This window comes from Seriola aureovittata, chromosome 1 (assembly GCF_021018895.1).
Source record: "Seriola aureovittata isolate HTS-2021-v1 ecotype China chromosome 1, ASM2101889v1, whole genome shotgun sequence".
Classification (NCBI taxonomy): domain Eukaryota; kingdom Metazoa; phylum Chordata; class Actinopteri; order Carangiformes; family Carangidae; genus Seriola; species Seriola aureovittata.
In genome coordinates, this window is record NC_079364.1 from 26,757,603 (window position 1) to 26,780,945 (window position 23,343).

Consider the following 23,343-nt stretch of genomic DNA (forward strand, 5'->3'; position numbering starts at 1 on the left):
CAACGCTGGACAAGCCAAGTATCTGTGATTCATACTTTAATGACAGTTGGTTACACTTTCCACCTCTGACCACTGGCCCAAAACATGGACCAATACATAATACATCTCTGTCCTGAAAAAAGAAAGAAAGATAAAAAAGGAAAGACGCCTTACTCCTACAGATTCATATAATGTGTCTGTTATCATCAGTGACCTTTATTGTACTGTATAGCCTGCAATCACTGTGGGGTTTCATGATATTACTACAGACACAGTGTGCTGAACAGTGTCCTTAGAAGTTAATGCATTTAATCTCTGTATAGTGATACTGAAGGCTAACATTACTACAAGCATGTGATTTATAGTTGCTCTTTCAGGATGGTGTAAAGCAGCTATCAGTTACAGTGAGGGGGGAATGTGCAGAGCTGTAGGGAACTGCTCTGCCATGAGTCTGAACATCAGTGTGATTATATTGTGGTTCAAGTTTTTACTTTAGAGTTAGTTTAGCAACAACTACAACAGAACATATTGTGCAATAACATTATATTTCAACATCTGTTCCTTTTTAATACTGGAACATGATAAAAATCTCTGTTAACGGAAGTTGATGGTTGAATGTTTGTGGATTCCGGTTTTACCTTCATAATAAAAGTACACTTAAGTTGAAACGACCGTTTAGCTACAGCTGGTATAGTACTACTACTAATACTACTACTACTACTACTACTACTACTACTACTACTACTACTACTACTACTACTACTATAATACTGCCTGTGTACTATGGAGTCTTGCAGTTATCAGTACGAAAAAACAAATGAACTCTGCTCCAAAACGACAGTGAAGTTGCAGACTATAGACGAAGGTTTGAGTTGATCTGGAGTAATGTTCGTATTTTACGCAGCCATAAATGACACAGAAGCAAGATACATTGAAATGGAAAAAAAATATGCCTTGAATAATCAGAAGAAGTTAAGAAGTAATAAATTCAACTCATTGTAATTGTTCATACCCTCGCATCAGTGAACCTAAGGATAGTCAAATCGCATGAGGTTACTTCTTTTATTATGAAAAATAGAAACAGGAAGTTAATATAATTTTGCAAGCTTTATCATACTGTTGCAACCATGACAGTATCTCCTTATTTAGAAAAGTCACAATAATAATGCTGACGTGTATTAAAACAAAATAAAACCTTCACTAAAGTTACTTTGGCATTCCCCGATGACTGCAGCTGTACTTCCTCTAGTCTGAAACTTAACTCCTACAGAAACCCCAGTGCAGATGGGGCTTATAATAGCACCTCCTGCAGACTCCTCCCACCGAGTTGTCCTGGGAAACACTAACAACTGTAAGAAAGTGCACGCAGACCCCCTGTTACTGACCCGAGGACACTTTAGTAGGAAAACCACGCCGCTTCTCGTTCGTTTCACTGTTCAGTGCAAAACTTTTAAAAGAATTGCGGCCCAGCTTCAGACACTGCACGTCGATCCACCAACAGGATTATTATGCGTCCAAAGGCTGCTGCTTCTTCACGCTGAGCTTCATTTGCTTAAGGTAAGAGGAGTCATTTAGCATGTAGCCCACTGTTAAATGTAGACTATCATGAATGGACTCATACTTTGTTGCCTCCGGTAGTGTTTTACACTGAGAGGAGTTGTTTAATGGCTGTGGGAAGCTGGGTTTTAACTTGTTGCTTGGTAGCCATGACATCCTCATTCACAGCCTGTAGGGCCAATGTGGGAACTTCTCACGTTTCTGTGAACTCAGTCGTCCCATAGACATGTAAACTGATACTAAACAAAAGCAGCAAGCATGATACGCTACACAGTTAAAGAAAATGCGCCTTAGCGATTAAAGTTTGCTAACATCAGTAAAAAGACGTTAAAGCCTTTAAGGAGTATTCTGTAGGGGATTAAAAACACTTAGCATGATTACATGTGGTATGTAAAAGGTATTCAAATATAGGGGTAAGTAATTAGCCTAATATGACAGAAAAAAGGCCTTAAGATAGATAGAAATGTTATACCTGCTCTCAATGCCGTTTTGCATTAACACTGTCAAACTGATTTTTCAGCAGGATTTCACAAGTAATTCTGTGAAAAATTGCATTCAGTAAATTGCTAAGTGCTATTAATCAGTATAAAAAATGATATCATAATTAATGATGTGTGATAAAACAGCTTTCCACATCATAAGTGATGGTACTTGTACTGTCTTAACCACCTTCATAGGAGTAAATAATTACACTGACAATATCCCAAATAAAACTCTCAGCACAATAAGACCATTATAAATCCACTGTTGGGAAGTACTTCAGATCCCTATGGGGATATTTTTTGTCATGAAGGAAGACTGGTTACACAAGCTGATTTCACTTCATGCTTTATTTTTCATGCCTGTGGGAGAGTCTGCACACATGTAAGGGAAAACAGTAGCCTACTAATTCATTTACACTCGCTTGACCTCACCCACTTAACCAGGCGCATAAACATGGCAGCCCCCTGGTTTCCCATGTTGTTACACACCATAGTGTGCATTGCTCAGAAGTCACATCATCGCCCTCATCGTTTTCACTTCCTGGACCTTTTGTCACTCTGTCAGAGTCTGCAGACTGATGCAGTGAAGATGCCCAGTCAGAAACTAGAGGGGAATTTTAGTTTTGTTATATAACCCAACATGTCACATTTTTACAGTCTTTCAAAATGATCTTTTGCTTCAAAACTGACACTAATATAACAAGTGATTGCACTCACACCATAATAATCATATTATATTTGGACTAATGGTTCATGTTAAATGATTATCAATTTTATCCTCTACCCTGACAAAACTAGGAGAATGTAAAGGAGCAGCTGGAAATACAGGTTTTACATAACTTGTTATAATACCTTCTTCCTCACCTTACCTTACCTCTCCATACCTTCTTATCACTCCTCTAACATAGTGGCATGAGCTTCATAATCACTGGTATTGACTCCTCAAATGGTTTGTGACAAGCATCAGTTCCTCTTGCTGTCATTGCAGGAACTTGTTACAGGCAGTACTGCCATAGAAAAGGCTCTAGTCTCTAGTCATTGTTGCTGTCTCCGTGTGAATGCTTTTCACTGTGGCCTGTAAATCTGAGTCGCTGCCTTTTGAATGTTGGCATTCGTCATCCATACAGTATTATGTTCTAAAGGGAAGAAGGAAATACACCTGTTCTAACTCCTTCCTGTAACTTCTTAAAGGTGTGTCCGATTTACAGCATCACTTAAGTATTTAGTACTAATAATTTTTAACTTTTATGTGTCAGTGGAAATCTGCCTGAGCTTAACTGAAACACATTTAGGGACTGTCTAACTTTCCTCTGCCATATTGTGATTCACACCATGATTATATACTTGTGTGTTTGCATAATTTGACACTGTTGGGTAGGGCTGCACAATTATGGCCAAAATGGTAATCATAATTATATTGATCGCTATTTAGATCATGATTATTTATCACAATTATTCATTGATTTTTAGGGACAAAATATTCTTATTGCACTTTCACATTTAAATAAACAGAGCACTACTTCCACTTCCATGTTGTGCTACTTTCCTGCTAATGTGCAAATCTTTATATCAAAATAAGACTGACCTTTATTCACAGTGCATCTCATTGTACCAAAACTTGAACATTAACAACATTATTTTTCTTGGCCTTCATGCATTCACGGTACTGCAGTTTGTAGCATTTTTACAGGTGGTTGAACAAGTTAGTTGTGTGGCTTTACAGTGCAGATACAACGCCCTTCCAATCTGTACTTATGATTTGTTCTTGCATAACACATTACTTGCCCTAAATCCAAAATACTTCCAAACAATTGATGATCTATTTTGGGGACTAGCTGTTCTAGCTTTCTGCTCCAGACATTTGAGTTTTGTTTGGCCCGTCTGCTCTCTGTTGTTACATTTCCCCACAAGTGAATCCAAAACATCTCGGTGGCTGCCTGTTAGTTTTACTTAGAGTTTTCTAAGAATGGAGCACACATTTTAAACGTCAATATCGCAGACAATCATGTTCATTTAATTGTGGGAATCCAAAAACGTGATCAAGATTAATATTCAATTTATTGTGCAGGCCTACTGTGGGGTCTCAAAATGTCAACTATTTATGACTTAAAAAGTTATCTGAGTTATGGCAAGTACAGTTTTAAGTGTATTTTGAAAATGTAGGTTTCTAAGGTTTTTGGGTTTCATAGAGATGTTAATTGAATAAAATTCACCAAATTTTAGTTTAGAATTTAATTCACACCATGATTTAATTTCACATATAATTTGTAATGGGTTTATTTTTAGATGCTAAATACCAAAGGAAATGCTGCTATCTTTTACAAGTAAACCATACTTTCTTAAAGGAATAGCTAAAAATTTGGGGATATACACTTATTCACATTCTATCTGAGAGTTAGATGAGAAGGTCCATAACCTTCTCATGTCTGTTCATTAACTATAAATCTACAGTCAGAAGGTAGTTAGCTTATCTTAGCAGAAAGACAAAATCAATTATATATTTTTTTTTAAAGGAGCTATTTTTAAGTTTTGCAATGGCTACATATCCAACATTAGCATTAACAGCTGTTTACTTACCAGTCTAGAAGAAAACCATCAAACTTCATTCCTTCACTCACTCAATGCTAATGTTAGCTCTTGTCTTTATCATGTCTTTTCTTCTACTTCTACTCGTCTCTTTCCGACAGTGACTAGCCTCCAATCTTTCCTGAGGACATAGCACTGCTCAGAGGGTGTATTATAAACTTTTGTGTTACAAAGACAACGAACGCCATCACCATCATCTGCTCCTGCCAGGAAACATTGTTCAACAGCAGAAAAAACTTATGAGAAGCCCTTTTTAATCTACACCTCAAATGCAGAAGTGTAAAGTGTGTTTTGCGGGGTGTTATGTGCCAGATGTTTTCTTGGCTGGTAGCCGTTGCCAAGCAACCATTGGTGATTGTAGGAAGTAACTGCTCAGAGCCAAGCAATTGTCCAACATATACCTCCCAGTAAAATGGCATTTCCCCATTTCCAGTCTTTATGCTCAGATTAGGTAAGCTAAGCTTTAGCCTGATATTTAATGGACAGCCATGATAGTAGTATCAATCTTCTCTGACAGAGAGGGCATAAGCTTATTTACCAAATGTTGCAATGGGCCATCATGTTGTCAGGATAGGTATAATTTTTGTTCAAATACTGGTTATGTAAATTGTAACAACAAGCTATGCCTCTCTCTGAATGGGAGATGCTATTAACCAGAGACAGTGAGTGCAACAATAGAGCGAGCTGCAGTTGTGTTGTTAGATTGCCAACACTCCACAAACCAGTAAACATCCATCCATAGTTACATTTTTCTTCATAAGACTGAAACTGTCAGGAGAGAACGTCTGCGCTATGCTTCCACTAAACAAAAGCTTATTAGTCTGCTCTCGACAAATCTCCCTGCAAACGTTAGGCTCACTTGTGAGGCCTTCCCAGGCAGAAATATGTATTTGCCTCTAGTACAAGAGACAAATGACAGAGGAGTTGGCCTCCCATTTAGCGTACTGTAAATTACCATGAGGATTCTGCTGGCTCCATGTTGAACCCAGCCAATTTCTCATCTTCACAAACCCCCTAATTTAATGATGATGGAGGATACGCACAGTGTCAGCCTTGTAATTACACTGTATTTACTGTTGAATGGAAGCATTAGAGGAAGTCTTACAGGTACGAGTTCATGATGTAGTGCCGTCTCAGAGATGGGGTTTTGTATGCCTGGGAGGGCGACTGCTGAATTCCCTACTGATATTTACAATAAAGCCTTGACTTAGTTTTTGTTAAGACAGGAATTGCTGGAATCCTCTCAGCATGCCAAACAGCAGCCGCACTCCCTGTTCCAAAACAGCAGCCATCTCTGCAGCTTGTCCAAGCTCGGTGTCCTGGAGTAGTGTTTCTTTTCTCCTGGAAATTATCAAACAGACTTTGTTGTTGATGTGCCTGTGGTGATACAAAGGTTTTTTTCCCCATAATATGCAAGTACTGAGCTTGTCAAAAAAATTGACAGCATTTGACATTTGACAGCAAAATGTGAAAAAACAGCAGGTGGTTTGATAATACTTACTTCTATTTGGAGGACATTTTCAGAGGCCTTTATGCTCCTGCTAAGAAAAATACACTGTAGATTTTTTAAATGATTTTTGGGGCATTTTATGCATATTTAGATAATAATAGTGGAAAATTGACAAAAATAATTGTTAATTAGAGAGAGAAATGAAACAAAGGTCCCCTGCTTAATTTGAACTTGGGATGTTGCAGTTCAGAGTCTGCATAAAAAATTGTAACTCCATTTCTTCAGCCGAAAAAAAGGAAATAAGTTATAGTAAAAGGTAATAATGTACATTTGCTTGCAGCAATTGTCATACCCAGTTTATAAGTCAGGTCAAATGTGCTCCACCTTGGGCAGCAACACCATTTAAGTACTGCTTACATTCGTCATAATGAGTACTGTGTTTTTATACTTTTAAGAATCTTAACCTGCTGGTTGAGGCTGCAGGTAATAATTGTTTTCAGTACGGATTAATCTGCTGAAGATTTTTAATCTATAAAACAGAAAAGAGTAAGTGCTCATCGTATTTTTTGAGAGTCTAAGGTGACTTCATCAAATGTCTTGTTTTGTCCGACCAAAAGTCAAAATCCCAAAAGATTAAATTTACTGGTATGTTAGACTAAGATCAGCAGCAAATTCTTACCTTCTTAATAAAACCTGGTACTAGGGCTGGGCGATATGATTTCAAATCAATATCATGTGAATTAATGAACCATTGCCTATAAGTTTCTCATGCCACGTGGCTTCATTGTGTGACCTAGAGATATGGCGTCTCACCTATTTTTCATGTGTGAATATACAGGGAAAAGTCCTGTTAGTACCTACCCAGAACTATTACTTTTTTTACATTTTAGCTTGAACAATGACCAAATAAATTGTCTGAATTCATCAATTATCAGAATTGTTGCAAATTCATTTATCGACTTATCTTCAACTAATCATTTAATTAAATTGAATAAAATTTTGAATTCAGGACTTGAACTTGCAATGGTTATGGTTTTTATAGTGTGGTATTGGTGCTTTTACAGTGTAAATTATGTAGATTATTTGAACACCTTCTCCACCACTGGGCAGTTGGAATCAATATACACATGTTCTCTGCATGCCTGGTGCATTATCAGAATAAAACTTGAAAATGTGGCAATCATTACCAATACCCCAGAGCTTTCCCATCATTCAGTGGTTTAGGTTGAGCAGCTGTTTCATGGACTGTCCCATCAGCACCACAACATTGTTGTTGGCCTAAGGAGTTAGTGGTAGTGTGAATCTTCCAATACTCAATCTACAACACTTCTGAGAAGAACATGGTCAAAGAGCAGAGGCAGGATAGTTGGAGTTGCACCATTGCAGTTGCAGTAGACACCTGACCTGTGGCCTGTAGGCTCCGCCTCTCCCCTCTGACATCAGGGCTTTGATCTGCCTACTGTCTGTGTTAGCACAAAGCCATATTTAGCTCAGTGTAATCAGTGTGGTGAGAGCTCACATGCCCGCTGCTGAGGATACCTGCCTAGTATAAACACACCTGCTCTCTCTGATGGGCTTAAAATGAATTTAATGTGCACTTGAAGGAGTCCGCGTGCAGCCATTGCCATCAAATAGACTGCGGGTAAGGTTTTTCATTAATGCCTTCATGTGTGGTTTGTTAGCTGAGACAACTGCTGTTAAAGTTGCCCTGTAGTTTGAGGTGACAGAGTTGGAAGAACAGTTAAATAATCACAGCTTTTAGGTTGTAGGTGGTGATATTAACGAAAGAAAAGCATTATAATGTATGAAGCTACACACTGAGGTTGAATTTTTTTTCTACCTTGTTTTTGTTTTGATAATATTCCTCAGGGCAAAGTCTGACTGTGATGCAACTACTGTGCTTAGCAACGTCTGCCCCAGTGATAATGCTTAATGGATTCAATAAAAACATGTGTGACTAAAGAGTTTACTGTTAAATTAAGTTGTAATTGGGCTCTGTTTATGGGAAATTACATAGTTTATCTCTGCGTGTAACAGATGTGCTTGATACAAGATACAGGGACTTGAATGTAGGCATTTAAATATTGTTGAATTTTATGCAAAGTTAAAATCATCAAACTGTGATGATACATTCCAATGGACCATGTGATTCTAACTTTTAAAGGGCGCTTTTAGAATGAAAAAGGGCAAAATCAAAGCAGAGGCTGGGAAATTCTGCAGTTCAGTCACTAGCATGGGTCAAGCACCAGAAATGTCCTACATTTCCCATAATGCAACTCAGTAGTTTCTGAATCTTCTATTCAATATATTTGTAGCTTAAGCCAGAACTTGGTCTCAGTTATAACTCCATCCATTCATTTATTCTGTGTTTGGTACATAGATTGTCTTTGTGGGCTGAGTCCCCTGTTACACAAACAGGGAATCAGTGGGGGAAGTGAGTAATTCATGCACATCACTTTCAATTCTGTTCCCCAAACCACTGCAGTGGTTTCAGCGTCACTTGTCTCTGAAACACAACCACTTTTGAAGACTTTGATGACTGAGAGTTGATTGACTGTTATGTGTCATCTGGTTATCGTGTAACTCATTGGAAAGACCCTGGAGAGGTCACCATTGTATCACAGGGTAAACACACACAAACATGTGCATATTTGTGGGGAATTCAGAGTTTCTGATTGACCAGACCGGCATATCCCAACTTCACATAGAAGAAATGTGACTCAAATATGAGTATAATGCTCCTACTAGCCACAAAACCACTATGTGGTCACCAACAAAGCTTTGGACATACCTTTATACATACCATTATTGCTTCTGTTGTATCACTGTCATTTGATATGTTTCAGTTAAAGTTGGTTTGTTAAGTGACATGACGTAACCTAACTATACACATCAGCCCTTACTGCAGTAGGGGGTAATATTAATCTGATCAGGCCTGCTGTGAGACTGAGGTTAGCATTGCTCAGGCTAAACCTCTTACCTCCCAGATGGGACTAACAGCCACTTTCATTTTGTAAAACTTGCTTGTCTTCCTGTCTCTCTGTGTGTTTTCTTTCCTCCTGAACTATTTTGTCTTCTTTTCAATGTCAGTTTGTTATTTCCCAACACGATGGTCAAATGAGTAAGAGCAGTAAGTTGAAAGTTGAATGTTGTATTGACCAATTTGAAACAGCTTGTAACCAGTGTTCCCCTCTCCAAATAAGGTGAAATCCGCATCGGCCATCAGGATCCTGTCAGAGATAGGTTACAAAGTGCAGCTGCATTCGGACAACTGAGATTGCCCTGCTGATAAAGTAATATGTTAAACACAGGCAAAGGTATACACGGTGTATAAATTCCTCTGCAGGTTTCTGGGCCATAGTGAGTCTTTAAGCTAAACATTTCATCATATTGCCATAACACTTTTAAAACTTCACTCAAAATATCAGTCCATGCCTTTTTGAAGGGGTCACCATGCCTAAAACATGGCAGCAGCACTTGCCACGAGTTAAATTAGAACATTGATACCACTCACATGCTTAGTTTAGCATGAAGACTGGAAACAGGAGGAAACTACTAGCTTGGTGCTGTAAAGGTAGCAAAACTGCTTACCAGCACTTCTGTAGGTCACTAATCAACATACGTTACCTCATTTGTTAAATCAGTACAAAAACCAAAGGGTAAAGCGAGTAAATGATTTGGCATATGCCTGGTCAAACTACAAATGGCTGTTTTTACACCTTGGTTTTTATGTGATCTAGGCTTGATTTCCCCCTATTTGTGATAGCTTAAGTTAACTGGCTGCTGGTCATAGCTTCATGTTTACTGTAAAGATGTGAGAATGGTATAGATCTTCTTATCTAATGCTCTGCAAAAAAGATGAAAATCTATTCCCTTTAAAATGACCACAGAGCACCTGATGGCCTCATGGTAGTGGAAACACAGGGGGGAGGGGGTGGCATCAAACCTGGGGAGGAGCGCTGATCAAGGCTCAGGCCCTGATTACAGGCCGGCCCCCAGTGTGCCTCACAATAAGATAATGCTATCTGGGCCCACAGGTATTTGGTTTCAGTGAAGAGGGTAATAACTGTCACCAAACACTAAGGAGACCTTTCATCCCTTGGCCTCGTGTTGTCAGCCAGCGTTTGTGTGCAGTCTCTGCACAGAGGCAGCTTTTGTGTGGCCGGGTGAGGTCGCGTCACCACGAAAGCCTCATATCTGTCCATAGAGACAATACCTCAGTTTGATTAAATCAAACAGCCGTGACTATCTAAATGGTAGTCAACATGGTGTGTCCAAGTTACTGTGGTGGCGTTGTTAAGAATGTGACGTAGCCCTGACTAATTTAGCTGTGCCCCAGAAGAGCAGAGCTGATAGTGAACCATAAAAAGATTCAGATGAGGTTTCAACACAAAGCAGACGCACTTTGTCTCTCTGGAGCTTTGTGCCGTGGGTGAGTGCAGTCGGTGTACGTCATGTTCCAGTGGTCGGCCGGTAACTAGTGGTTGACCAGGGGGAGAAAACATGAGACGTTAAGCAAATATCTCAGTTAAAGATCAAACCTCTCTCAGCCAGAAAGAGCCTCAGTCCTCCCCTAGTCTCCCACGTTTGAAGACTTTGATTGCCAATGTTATGTATTCATTGAGGAAACTCTGTACCAGGGAACTTGTCATAAGTTTGAGAGGTATGGTCATCAAGAATTTTAGAAGTCTTGCAATATGTGTGATGTTATTCCTTTTTAGAATTAAACATGTAGACATTTGCCCTAAAAATGTCTAGTTTCATTCTGTCTTTATTTCTACAGCAGTTTTAAAATAGAAACTTTTATTCAACATACAATCCTAGCTCCAGCACTTTCAGTTCTAATAAAACGTGTAAGGTTTGACAAAGACAGGTGGATAATAAAAGAATAAAGGGAGGGTAAGAGGAGCGAGGATAAAGATCAGAGAACTGTTGGACATTTCATATGAACTCTTGTCTCTCACCAGGATTTAAACCATTTAAACCAGCCGGAAAGCTCTCCCTGGCACTCTTATCTGCCATGTGGTGGTAGAGGTTTTTATCCAAAGCTCCTTACGGTGCCATGAGGTCTTACAGCTGAAGCAATAGTGCCGCAAGTGGGCATTGAACCCCTTAAACGGGCCGTGTTTGTGGACAGTTCCTTCAACATACGGAAAACTAGCAGAATCCCATGTGGCGGTGATATCAAGACAAAGTGATGTTTGGCGTATGTATGTATCTGAGTGTAAAATACAAAAATAGACCAAAACAGACACAAAGACCGAGGTATCCCAGTCATGTTGTCCTATCTAGTTTATGTTAGAGGGAATGGGGAATAGGTGGGGTACAAACTTAGTTCTGCTTCCCCCTGAGACTTAAGTCCCTGTTGTCATCATGGAGTCCTGGTATTGGATGACACCTCAGATCTATATTGGGGTCCCGTCCCTCTTTACAGATGTCTCCATGTCCTCGACTGCAGCTCCCAATGCACTGCCAAATTCAGAAAGCTTCACCAAGAAGCAGCCGAAGGTAACTGTCGTCCCCATAACACGGATCTCCATTGACATTCTTGAAGTTAATTAATGGCCAATGGGAGGTTTGTGACCTAGAAAGACTGCAGTATGAAGCTTTGAGGTGATAAAACACTGATGTTCATTACCAGTTGTGCACACTTTGTTTATATGATGTGACCTATTTTACTTCAAGTATCTGTACTGGATTCTGCACACTAGACATTTGAGCAGCTACTGTCTTCTACTTTGTGCTTTTTTGGGGGGATTATTTGTCTAGGAAAGGTTGGATAAGTCCTGTGGTCTTTTTCAGCAGCAGATGTGAAGATTAAAACCTCTGAGTTGTTAAGATAAAGCATTATTTGATCATTTTTTATACCTTATCGAGAATTGGGTGGTGTTCACTGGTGTGTGGCTCCTATAAGCTCCAGTCTGCTGACTCTCATTTGCAACACAGGCATGAGACCAGAGTTGGTTGAAAATATTCATTGTTCTTTGAAGGACAAACTCATGGGCAGTTAGGAAGCGTAGTGAGCTTTAAAGACACGCCATGAAATAGATGTAGATGCAACTGTTGAAATTCAGCAACGTTGGAAGCATTTTAACGAGATGCACTGTTACATAGATTCTTAATCTCACTCAGCAAATACAATGAGACGCACTGAACATGGTCATCCTGAACTTTTTTTTCCACGGTATTGATGCTTGTCGACAAGATTAGTCAGCACATCACCAAACTAAGGTGTGATAATGACCCTGTAAATGACTAATAGAGCAATGCTACTCTGGGAATGGTGAAAAAATCTTGGTTGTAGGGTGGAGATGGCTTAGCACCTTTTGGGTCATACATGAAACCATGATGCCTTTGTTTCCTGAAGAAATTTCCCAGTAACTGCTCGAACCTTGACCTGCAGCTAACGAGTGGGTTTGTTTTAGTAGTTTAAAGAGTTGTGGCCTTTGGATGGGAGTACTCAGATGTTCCTACAGGAAGTCTCTGAGGGAGTGGTGCTGACAGAAAAGATTATGTTGATGCCATCACATGCCTCTAGTCACCTCTGATCTACCCACTGTTCACTGTTCCTACCACCAGTTCATTAGGTTTGAATGTGATCAGATCTAATGTAAAGTAAACGATTAAAAAAAAAGTTGACCTGGTTCATTTGTCATCATTATAAATTATCATCATCTTCTATGTAGTGGAAATATAAAGAACAACTTAATATTTCCATAAATCTGGATTGTAGTTTGGTTACATTTATTTTGTTTTGCTATGGTTTCAAACATTTAAATTACTTTAAGAATTGGTTTTGCAAATATTCGAGGAAGGAAATAGATTCAGCACCTTTGTTAGTCAAGTAACACTAAATGTAAACATAACTTTTGTTGGTTTAAAGAAAACTCCACAGGGCCTTTAAATTGTGTCAGAATCCAGTCAAGTTTGCTAAAAAGGCACCCGATTCAGTGATCACAGTGAAGCTGTTCCTGTGGCTTATATTGGACCCAAACTGGTGTTTACTTGACTGTGACATTCGCCTGCGTTGGATGCACCTCTACCACAGGGAATCGCTGAATCGTGTGTGATGGCAGGCTTGTTAGTCCCACCAAGAAGATGGATCTCTTTCCCTGAGAGAAAACTTGTCACAGACAAAAGCAGCACATTTACAGACAGAGCTGTGGGAAAAGTGTTTGATATTGGTTAATAAACTGTAGTCATAGTCTGTCCTGTGCATGTGCCTGTGTTGGGGAATCCTCAGCCTCAGCTGATCATTGGGAAGGGTGTAGGAGACAGTCCGATTAATGAGTTGTGAAGCTAATCCTATTCATCCTCCCACTCACGCTGCAGTCACATGGCTATTATGGCTTATTTTGATAGCCAGGGGACCTGTGGAAGCCATAACAGGTCCATTCACATCCCTGACTCGGCGCATTACCACTCCTATCCCAGCATTGAGGGGCTTTTGTCTCTTGATTTATTGGTCCATTTGTGACGCCTGTGCACTTGAACGTGGCTGATGCCGTGATTCTTTGTGGCCCTCCTGCAGCAGAGGAAGAAAATTCTCTTTTAGTAGCAGTTCAAAGGCAGTTTCTGCCATAATGAAGACTCTAAGGAGCTCGGCTGAAGGCTGGCTGCACCCAGTGTTTTAGGTGGAGTTAATGGGTTGTGCAATCTCTATAAGCAGGTGTCGGGTAGCTGTAGGTTGAGCTTAGAGGATGTGATTTCTCAAGGTGCTTCTGTTACCAGAGAAGGAAACAGTTTGGTTAGGATAGAAGAAGATCTTTTCCTGAACCAAATGAATAATACACTGTTTTTTTCCCATCTTGTTTGAAGAATTGTAAAGATAAGAATATATGTTTGATGGTATGAGTTGGTACAGAGTTTGAGTCGATTATTGCCTGATGATAATGGGTTTAACTAAAAATATCAGTTTCGCTCCGGCTCATTCCTCTCTTAAGTAAACCAAAAGTCTAACATAATATTGCCATCTGTTTAGTTTAATCAATCTTGGACTTTGCCCAAGACAAGATTTTCATTGTAGGGTTATGTGTTTTTGTCATCACTTGAGAAAAAGTAGAAACTGTTGTACTGTGTAAGACATGTACACTGTAACTTGACCTACAATCACAAGCATTTTCCACAGCACCAAAAATATCTTGTTGCAGTAAATTGCCTGGAACTTGTTTACCTCTGAGAAAATACTGTAGCCTTTTGTGATACAGGAATCAATGTATTCAGTGTAACCATTTCTGCAGTTTTCTGTATCAGGAATTGTAGATATAAATGACCTACAGATGTAGCTATTTCACAATTCCCTCTGTGTGCTTTCTAAATTATTTCTGCTGGCCAAGAGGAAGTGTATGACCAGATGAACTGTCACACCCACTCTACTGTAGGGTCATGAGGCTGACTGGAGAAAATACACTCAAGGCAGTGTGGAGAATAGATATCAAACCTGCATTAAGGGATATGTTTGATATGATATGAAAGAATGAAGTGAATTCAGGTAGTGAAAGAGTCTCTTGTGGTCATGAACATACAGAGAATTAACTCTCATCTCTGTGGATCCACACAACTCGTAGCCTCTTTTAGCTCATTGTTTTACTTTGGTTTGATTTACTGTCTGGTTGAACGCCTCCTCTCTCACTACACCCCTCATATAAATCTGTTGGCAGATGGTGACAGCAAAACATGAACCAAAATAGACTAGAGCCTGGTACAGTAAACATCTAACGTGGTACATGTGCAGTTAGTTTCTCAGGAGCCGCTGGATACCAAAGTAAAACTTAAATGTGGCTGAATATTAGACATTCATTCATCAGGTGCTGAGACACATGACTGTAGACAATTATTTACTAACACATTAGCCTTACCTGCTTGATTAGCTGATGACTGGGCTGTGTTGCTGTGAGACTGCATTGGAAACCTATCATGGAATTTGTTATTAGCCCTATAAACGTTGGGCCAGACCGATGCATTAGTAGGTCCTGCAGTTTTTGAATTGCACTATAGACAAAAAGGTAAATACTCCATCTTCTTACTTTTCTTGTTTTCCTATCCATTAATAACAGGGGTATGTTAATAATTTTGTGTTTATACGTAGTATTTTGTTAATTCTTTAAATGCATTTAGGCTATAATGGTACCTGATCAACTATATTTCAGCTTTACTTCTGGATTACACAGATCTACTCTGGTGGGAGGATGTTTGCTTCTTTAAACTGGCTAACTAGCTTAGCTTTACAGCCACACTAAAGAGGAAGTTTTGAAAGTATGTTGTAATGTTACAGCCTGCTCCCCCTATGAATCCATAGTAACCAGTGGAGCGGCTTCATCCTGTGATGATGCAGTACACTGAATCAGCTTCCTTTTATCTGTTAAAGAGCAGGGGTGGCTGAGGAGTAGGTGGTTTGTTTTGAAAAGCCTGGTGGTTGAAGCCCATGTGTTTCTTGCTGAAGTATAACTAAGCTTGACCTGCTCACTTGACCTACAATTAACTTTTTCAACAGAAATGCCTAAAATGTGAGATAAAAGTATTTTTTTGGTATTTGAAAATGGCACATGGACCCACACATTGTGCTGTTGATAGAGTAATTAAACCCTGTATTTACTGTTTAATGTACTGACTGACTGATTGATCTAAAGAATAGTCACATCCCTCCTGCTATACAACCATTAGGCCAACTGACTAGTATATATTTAGTTACAGAGCATGAAGACATCTGAAGCTGTAAATGCCATTATCCCTAAAAGATAATCTGAAACTAAAAACATCAACTGAAGATTTTTTCATGAAGAGAAAAGATTCAAAGCTTTAACATATTTTTGATCGCAGGTGCACACTCACAGTGTCCTTAACAACTGCTGACGTGCTCCTGAGCTAAGAAAGCGACTGTTACAGTTGCAGACTGAGCTCTTATGTGCAGCTGCCAGGTGTGAATATGTAGATGATGTAAAGCAGGGTGGAGCTGATAAAAGGCACAAAGCGGATGAATAAATGTTATCAACTCCGTCCTCAGCAGTGAAAACTGTGAATGTAGCGATGCACTAACTTCCTACCAAATATTTTCTTATTGTGCAATGAGTTGGGTTATCTAGGGGCCAATAAGTGAAGGGTGCAAAGGTCCAACACCTGCAAGAGTCGACAGTGATGTAGATCGAAGTGCCCTTTGAGTAAGACCCCAACCCATGCGTGCTCACATGCTGTGCATTGGTCATAAAGCAGCAACAGAAGGCAAACGTCCAAAATATCAACACATTAAAGAAGCAGTGAGCCAGTTGGGGACATTATGTGAGAGTCTTATCAGTCAAAGTCGTGCATGTTGTGAGGAAGCTGGTCCCTGGCCCAGTGCACTTAAGGCAAGAGGATTAGACTTCAGAGTATTATTAGAGCTACTGATTATCCCCTTACCTGATCCGCCTAATTCTAGCTCGAGCCTATTTATTTAGCAGAAAAGTGGAAAAATGTTTGGTTTTCGCTGCAGAAAGTGAATTGGCCTTGCTGCACTTCAGCGCTCTGTCGAGTCCAACATTGACTCTTTTGGTGTACTCTGCTGAACCCATTAGGTCCTGGCCTTTTGTCTCCGCCTCCTCCGCTGTGGGGTGCATGTGATTAATGCACTGCTGACCACTGAGGCCAACAGCAAGGACTTGTTTTAGTGCCAGGGAACAGCAAACAAAAGAAAATTGTCTCTCTAAATAGCTGAGGAGAATGCAGGCTCTCAAAGCCGACCAGTCCCTTGCCTCATTGATGAATGCAAGCAGGCCAATATCTCCTCAAGAAAGTTCAACAAAAAGGTTTCCAATCCATTTGTCCTCAAGTCTATAGCTGTAATGCGTTTGTTTGGATGTAATTACACACCCACTGCATCTGACCTTGTGCCCAGAAAACGGCTTTGAGGCCTGCGTCCCAGACGGGGAGTGGGGAGTCAAACGTGAACATGAGCCGGTAAATCCTGCTAACTGATCTTCCCGGCATAAACCCATGCCGAAGAAGCAAAGTAGTGTGTTTTAGTGGTTTACCTCCGTTATCATTTTTTGCTCAAGGAAGAGTTGATGGGTGATTGGAGAAAGCAGGAGCCTCGGAGCTCACAAAAAGTTTGTTATCATTGCTGCGGCATCTTTGTGTAAACATGCACAGATGGAGAACTGGCAGTTTTGGTTGGATGATGAGAGTGTGTGCTCCTGTGTGTGTGTGTGTGTGTGTGTGTGTGTGTGTGTGTGTGTGTGTGTGTGTGTGTGTGTGTGTGTGTGTGTGTGTGTGTGTGTGTGTGTGTGTGTGTGTGTGTGTGTGTGTGTGTGTGATTCAGTGTGTGTATGTTCTGTACTCAAGCACTATCAACCTCCCACAGAGTGTTGGGCTGCCAGGGTCAAGCCTAATGTCACCTTGTCGAAAACAGAGTTCTGAGTAGATGTATTGTGTTGGAAAAAGTTACCTTATGTTTTCAAGAGAAATTTGTTTGCAGGTTTAACTTTAGTAAAACACTAAAGCAGCTCATTTGACTAAGAAAAGAACAAATCTGATATTTTAGAAGTTTGACCTAACTTAATTAATATCTGATCAAAGGTCAGGTCTATGTAACTGTAAATTAGCAGCAGTTGACCAGGATTATTCAAAATAATAGGTTGTAGTCAAAGGGTCTTACTTAATATCATTAGTACATTAAGAATAATGTCGCTTTAAAGCAGTAGTTTGACATTTTGGGAAATGTGCTCATTCACTTTATTGGTGAGAGTTACACAAGAGGAGTGCTGCCACTAAACCAGGCTACAACTGTTAGCTTAGCTTAGCACAAAGACTGCAAACAGGATATGAGGTGTTAATTACAGAGCTTTAGAGGTGATGGTAGGTGGACTATGTTACATTTGGACATAGCCAGCCTAGCTGTTTTCCTCTTTTGGGCATTTATGCTAAGCTAAGCTCACTGGCTGCTGACTGTAGCCATATATTTAATGAAATATAAGGTACTGCTTGTTTGGCCGCATGTATACAATGTTACGCATTATTCCAAGGTGGTTAACCAGAGTCCTAACGTTGTAGTCACAACAGATAAACATCCTAAATTAGCTTCTGGTGTTGTGTTACATATTTGTAGAAGTTTGTTACCAAGTGAAACCAGATACAAACAGGGTATAGCTCCTATAAAATGAGCGGAATGTATTATATTAGTGTTAATATTGGATTCTCTTTCGCCTGTTTGTTGACGTGTATGTATCGTCAGTGTCAGAAATTCCTGATATGTCAGTCTCTGAGTCACAAGTTGGAGGTTGACAAACAATATTGTGTGAATGTGACATTAGTGGAATAGGTATTTAGTTAAATCTCCTCCTCAAGTGGCCTTTTCATTTTTGGATGGTGCAAAATATTTTGTATTTTTTATCGATCTTCTCATTCAACTCTTGGTACCTGGGGGCACTATAATAAGTTTAAAACAGAACCCATAACATATTATCACCTCAGGAGCTTGTTATGGCTGATTTGTTAGCAAACCCTTATTAAGACAGGCACTGAACATCATTTGAAGTTGTGTTTATGGTCACCTGGTGAATTTAAGTTTGATATTCACCAGGCTTGTGCTGATTGGTGATCAGATCATCGACTGTTTTTTTCAATCAGTGATGACTGTTCACTCTGTGCTATGATTTGAAACCACGCTGTTTTCCATCTGTCAACTGCTTGAGATCTGTAATACTGACATTCTCATAATAATGTTATAGTTAAGTAATATTTACTTATCTTTTAGTCGTGTTTTGGTGTACACCAACATCCAAGGTAACTGTCCTCCACTCTGTTCACGAGCTAGCAGCTAACTATACTGTCTGTCTTCCATTTGGCACTGAGCGGGCAGTATGCAGTCAGTTTACCTGAGTATTTGAAGAACGGCTCAAATTACTCTGTAATGTGAGAGGAGTCACTTGTAGTGATGAACCCACAGTGAATTATTACCAGCCACAGAGGGCAGTTGGGTTCAGTGAAAAACCTCTGATATATCCAAACTGCTGCACCTACCTGTCCAGCATCAAACAACAGTGATGACTTCAGCAGCTTCAAAGCCAGATATTTCTCTCAGGAGTTGGTGGAGAGCAAAGCAGAGCTAAAATGAGAGTGAATATTAGACTTACATTTGTCAGGAAGCCAGACACATAAATGTATGCTAATGTTGCTAAATAGGCTACTGTTTGTTAACATTTTAGCCATATCAACTTGCACTGCTCCACGTAGCCCAAAAGAATCTATTAATATTGCTTCAAGACATAATCCTATTTCATATGAAGAATGCAGTATATGAACATAACAATGAGCTGTAACTACTCATTCTCTCTTCTCTTCACAGTGTCCAGGGACATGAAACTCAACCCACAGCAAGCTCCATTGTATGTAAGTATAACCATTCATGCTTACACAGACAGTGTTCTCCAGTGTACACAGGTGTCTTGACTGTGTGATTAAACCTCTGCTCAGGACTATGCTAGTGTGGAGCAGAGTGTTCATTTGCTGCGGGACAACTTACACCTTCATCATTATTATTAGTATAGTTAGTATAGAGTTTGGTGACCTCATGTCATTCCTAGAATATCTCCCCCTGACTTCAAAGTAGGACTGTCACGACATCAGATTCTCACTACACAATTATCATGGCCAAAAAAAAAAACATGATAATTATTATTATTATTGCGATACTTGTAGAAGAAATGAAATGATAATAATATAAGGATAATAATGATAATGAAAAATGTCAGTCAAATTCATCTGGAACTCTTTTTATTATCTGTTTTGTCTGTTTTTTGGCAAATGACTTTGAGTGTAGGGAGGTGCAGAGAGAGTCTGTAACCACATCTGTACAAAAGTGGACAGAAAGAACAATTACACTTAATGGATAGTGAAAAGGCAACAAGATGGACTGATAATCAAAAGATCCACAAGGCCTAACATCTGCCACCACTGTTTAATCATATGTGTATTATTAACGCAATATTAATATTAGATTTTTTTTAGATATCACGGTTATCAGTCAATGATGTTATACTGCGACACCCCTGCTTCAAACTGGAGAAGAGGTCATATTAACTGGAATAACTAAAAACAACTGTGTAGGTGTATAGGGCCAGAGAAGAAGGAAAACACAACATGCATGCAAATCAACTGGCTGTTTAATGTTTGCTGACGAGCAAATATGCATAACAGCCTGCGCTCTTCATACTGTCCTCCACTGTGTATTTTAGTGGTCATGTTTTACATGGTATCAATTAAATTAAATAAGAACCACTTGATGGTCTGGTGATTTTACAAAAATAGATCCAGATAATTTAAGAAATGACTAACATGTGACAAAAACAAGACTACTGATATGACAGCATAAAGCATGGTGGATTCATCCATTCATATGATTTATCTCTCCCTTCAGGTTTGGGTTGAAAACAGCAAATAGCAACAGCCCGATCAAAGACTGGTCCATTTAGGGGCCTTGTGACTTAAATAATTCTTCAGAAAAGGACTATTGAGTTATAGTTTACCAGGACCTGTGCCATTTTTCCAAATCAATAGGTGAGCAGGTAATTACAGCAAAGAGCTCGGTGCCTTGGTGCAGAGAGGATGCATGACCTCTTGATTGCTGGATGTTCTTGTTAACAGTGAGCTGAAATACTTTGATCATGCAGACCCTTTGTGTATAAAAGAACATGCTGTACTTCAAAATTAATTTTGTGTAGGTACAGTGTCTACTAGTGTATTGGATGTTTGACAGAGTAGTAAAAGGCCTTCATTGTGCAGTAACAAGGATTTTAGACAAGAGAGATGAGCAACAAGAGAAACTTTGTGGATGTGGTGGATTCATTTCTCAAGCCTCAACCAAAGTTCTAGCGTGTTATCTTTCCCCAGGTGTTGGGGATCCATTAACTCTCGGTGTTCTGCTGGGAGAGTTGTTTTTTTATTTTTTTTATTCAAGTTGTCCCCTCAGTCGATTGTGCTGGATAAGCCTTCAGAGGGAGGCACCTGGGTGGTCTGCTACCCAGTGGAGCCAGATGAGGTGGTTCATGTGTAGGAGGTGCAGCTTGTTGCTGATGCCCTCTCACATCGCTGAACTACCAACTGTGTCATGCAGAATGTGGCAACCACCCTGCAGAGGTTATCTCAGCAGCCTCAGGCTATATCCACACTAATACTAATTTCGTTTTAGAACTAATCACTTTTGCTATGTTTACGCCACGTTTTTAGCCCCTAAAACTGAGACTTCCAGTTTTTAGTTTTAGTTTGAAAACTTCAGGGGTGCGCTTCAGTCTAGACAGGCAGAAACGGAGACCTTTAGAAAACGATGGCGCAGACACCCACATTCGCTCCCTGATTGGGTCTTATCAGTCACAAAGTATCCTTCTCACAATCCATGTTTTCTGCTGCCATGACCGCCTTATACTCATGGTACTTTAAGTAAGTTTGTCATCAATCCTGGCAAAGAAATCTCTGGTCTTACTTTTCGCCATTGCTGTTCTTCCTATTTTCTGCAACTTCAACAACCAACTGCAGAGTAGGCAATCTGCTACCTGTTTACACCGGCATGCACATGCCAAGTGTACATGAATGGTCATGTGATATGCATTTTCAGGCATGTTAGGTATGGACAGAGATGATACAGAGCTAAAACAGATGGAGATAGTTTTAAAAATGTGTAAGTGTGGATGCAGCCTCCTGCTTTGTATATACCTAAAGCTTCTTACCATAGGTGAGGGTCAACTTATGAACTGAAAGTTTATAAAATACCCTGGTTGCCATCACAGGCCATTATACAGTGCAGCTTTCTGCACCCAGTGCAACTTCACGATCCTTCTTACCCCCACTTGTGAATGAAGACCCGAGATGCCTGATTTCCTCCGTCAGAACATGACAGTTTTTTCCAGAAATAAACCATAGTGTTAGGTAGGGCTGCACAATTAATCGAAATATAATTGAAATTGCAATATGGGCAAATGTAATATCCAAATCGCAGGCGCTGCAATTTCCTTGATAAAGGTAATATGTCTCAAAAAATAAGCGTTGTGGTGCTACAGAGATATAAAAAATCATATTCTCCAGACATAAGGGAACATGCTTGTTTGGTACAAAGCCCAACAAAAATCACATCATCATCATCATTTTAAAATGTTTTTCATTGAAAATGAAATACAAAAACAATCATCCCAACTGAAACACTGACTCATATGGCAATTCCAATATCTGCCAAAATAATCACTATATATATATGTATGTATATGTATGCATATTAGTTTCTGCATATCGTTCAGCCCTAGCCTCAGGTTTGTTTTGCTTGTTTACAGCTCATTTATAGATACATACTTTCCTCAATTCTTTGAGGTTTTGAATCGGTTTTAAATACAATTCCATTTAGCATTAAAGCTATCTCGAAGATGTGTCTTTACTTTGGCTTTGAAGAACCTGCTTTCAGTGATTAATATTTACTGAGGTGTGTGTGTGCGTGCGTGTGTGTGTGTCCGTGTGTGAGTTGGGGTGTCTGAGTGGTCATACTGGTCCCCTATCACTAGCAGGTGAGGAAGGCACACAGGAAATGAGATAAGTCAGACACATGTGTGTTTTTGTGTGTGTATGTCTCTAAAGGCGAGACTGGCTCACACATTAATCATCCAGACAACCTTATCTGTGATTTACAGTCAGACTCTTCAGTGGAACCAGGCGGGCAGTCAGGCCTCATTAGACATCAGATTTTAGACACTTATCACAGCAGCTCACAGTGAGATAGCTCATAGGGGTTAAGTAGTTGGCCTGTAATTATATGTTTTAAAAATACACAATTTGGGAATTCTGCCACAGAGTGACTAAAGACAGTGGCCCTAGTTTGTAAGTCTAAATTTCTAGTTCATTAACTTAGAAACAAGCTGTAGGAAGGAGACTGGAGGCAATGGCCTTCATGTTCTTGCAGAATTACTTTGGCTAAAGAAGGATTTCTAATGAGGAGGTGATAGGTAAAGAATGTAAGTAAAGGCTGATTCTCTTTCTGTTAATTGAGGAAGATCCTTAAAGTAAGAGTGAAACTCTGCATGATAAATATGCTGTTTAAATTAATGGCATTTAGCACACTATGTTCACCAGTGTGGCTTACAGTTAAACAAGCATTTAGGGGTTCAGTCTCCATCACAGGACATGTGACTTGGAGCGCAGCAGCAGCTGTGATGAAACCTGTGACCTCTCTGCCATTTGCTGAAATCCAACTGTTCTGCTGAAAGGATAAAGGATGCTTGGGATGTGAGCAGCCTTTGTGCATTTTCAATTGGCAATCAATCTGGTAATTTTACATGT

At 39.7% G+C, this 23,343-nt stretch overlaps 1 protein-coding gene across 5 annotated transcripts in view; it reads left to right on the forward strand.

The window, feature by feature from the left end:
• The first annotated feature begins 1,288 nt into the window (after nt 1–1,288).
• Nucleotides 1,289–23,343, forward strand: part of LOC130184275 (A-kinase anchor protein 13) — a 103,668-nt gene continuing 81,613 nt past the window's right edge. For 2 of the 5 annotated variants that reach the window (XM_056400229.1, XM_056400381.1), the window contains exons 1-2: nt 1,289–1,536; nt 19,373–19,416. In XM_056400229.1, the coding sequence (XP_056256204.1) occupies nt 19,384–19,416 (33 nt within the window). In that variant the 5' untranslated portion in view covers nt 1,289–1,536; nt 19,373–19,383. Of the gene's footprint in view, nt 1,537–7,599; nt 7,697–19,372; nt 19,417–23,343 lie in introns of those variants that run through there. The other 3 variants (XM_056400425.1, XM_056400500.1, XM_056400311.1) reach the window with 2 other exon arrangements.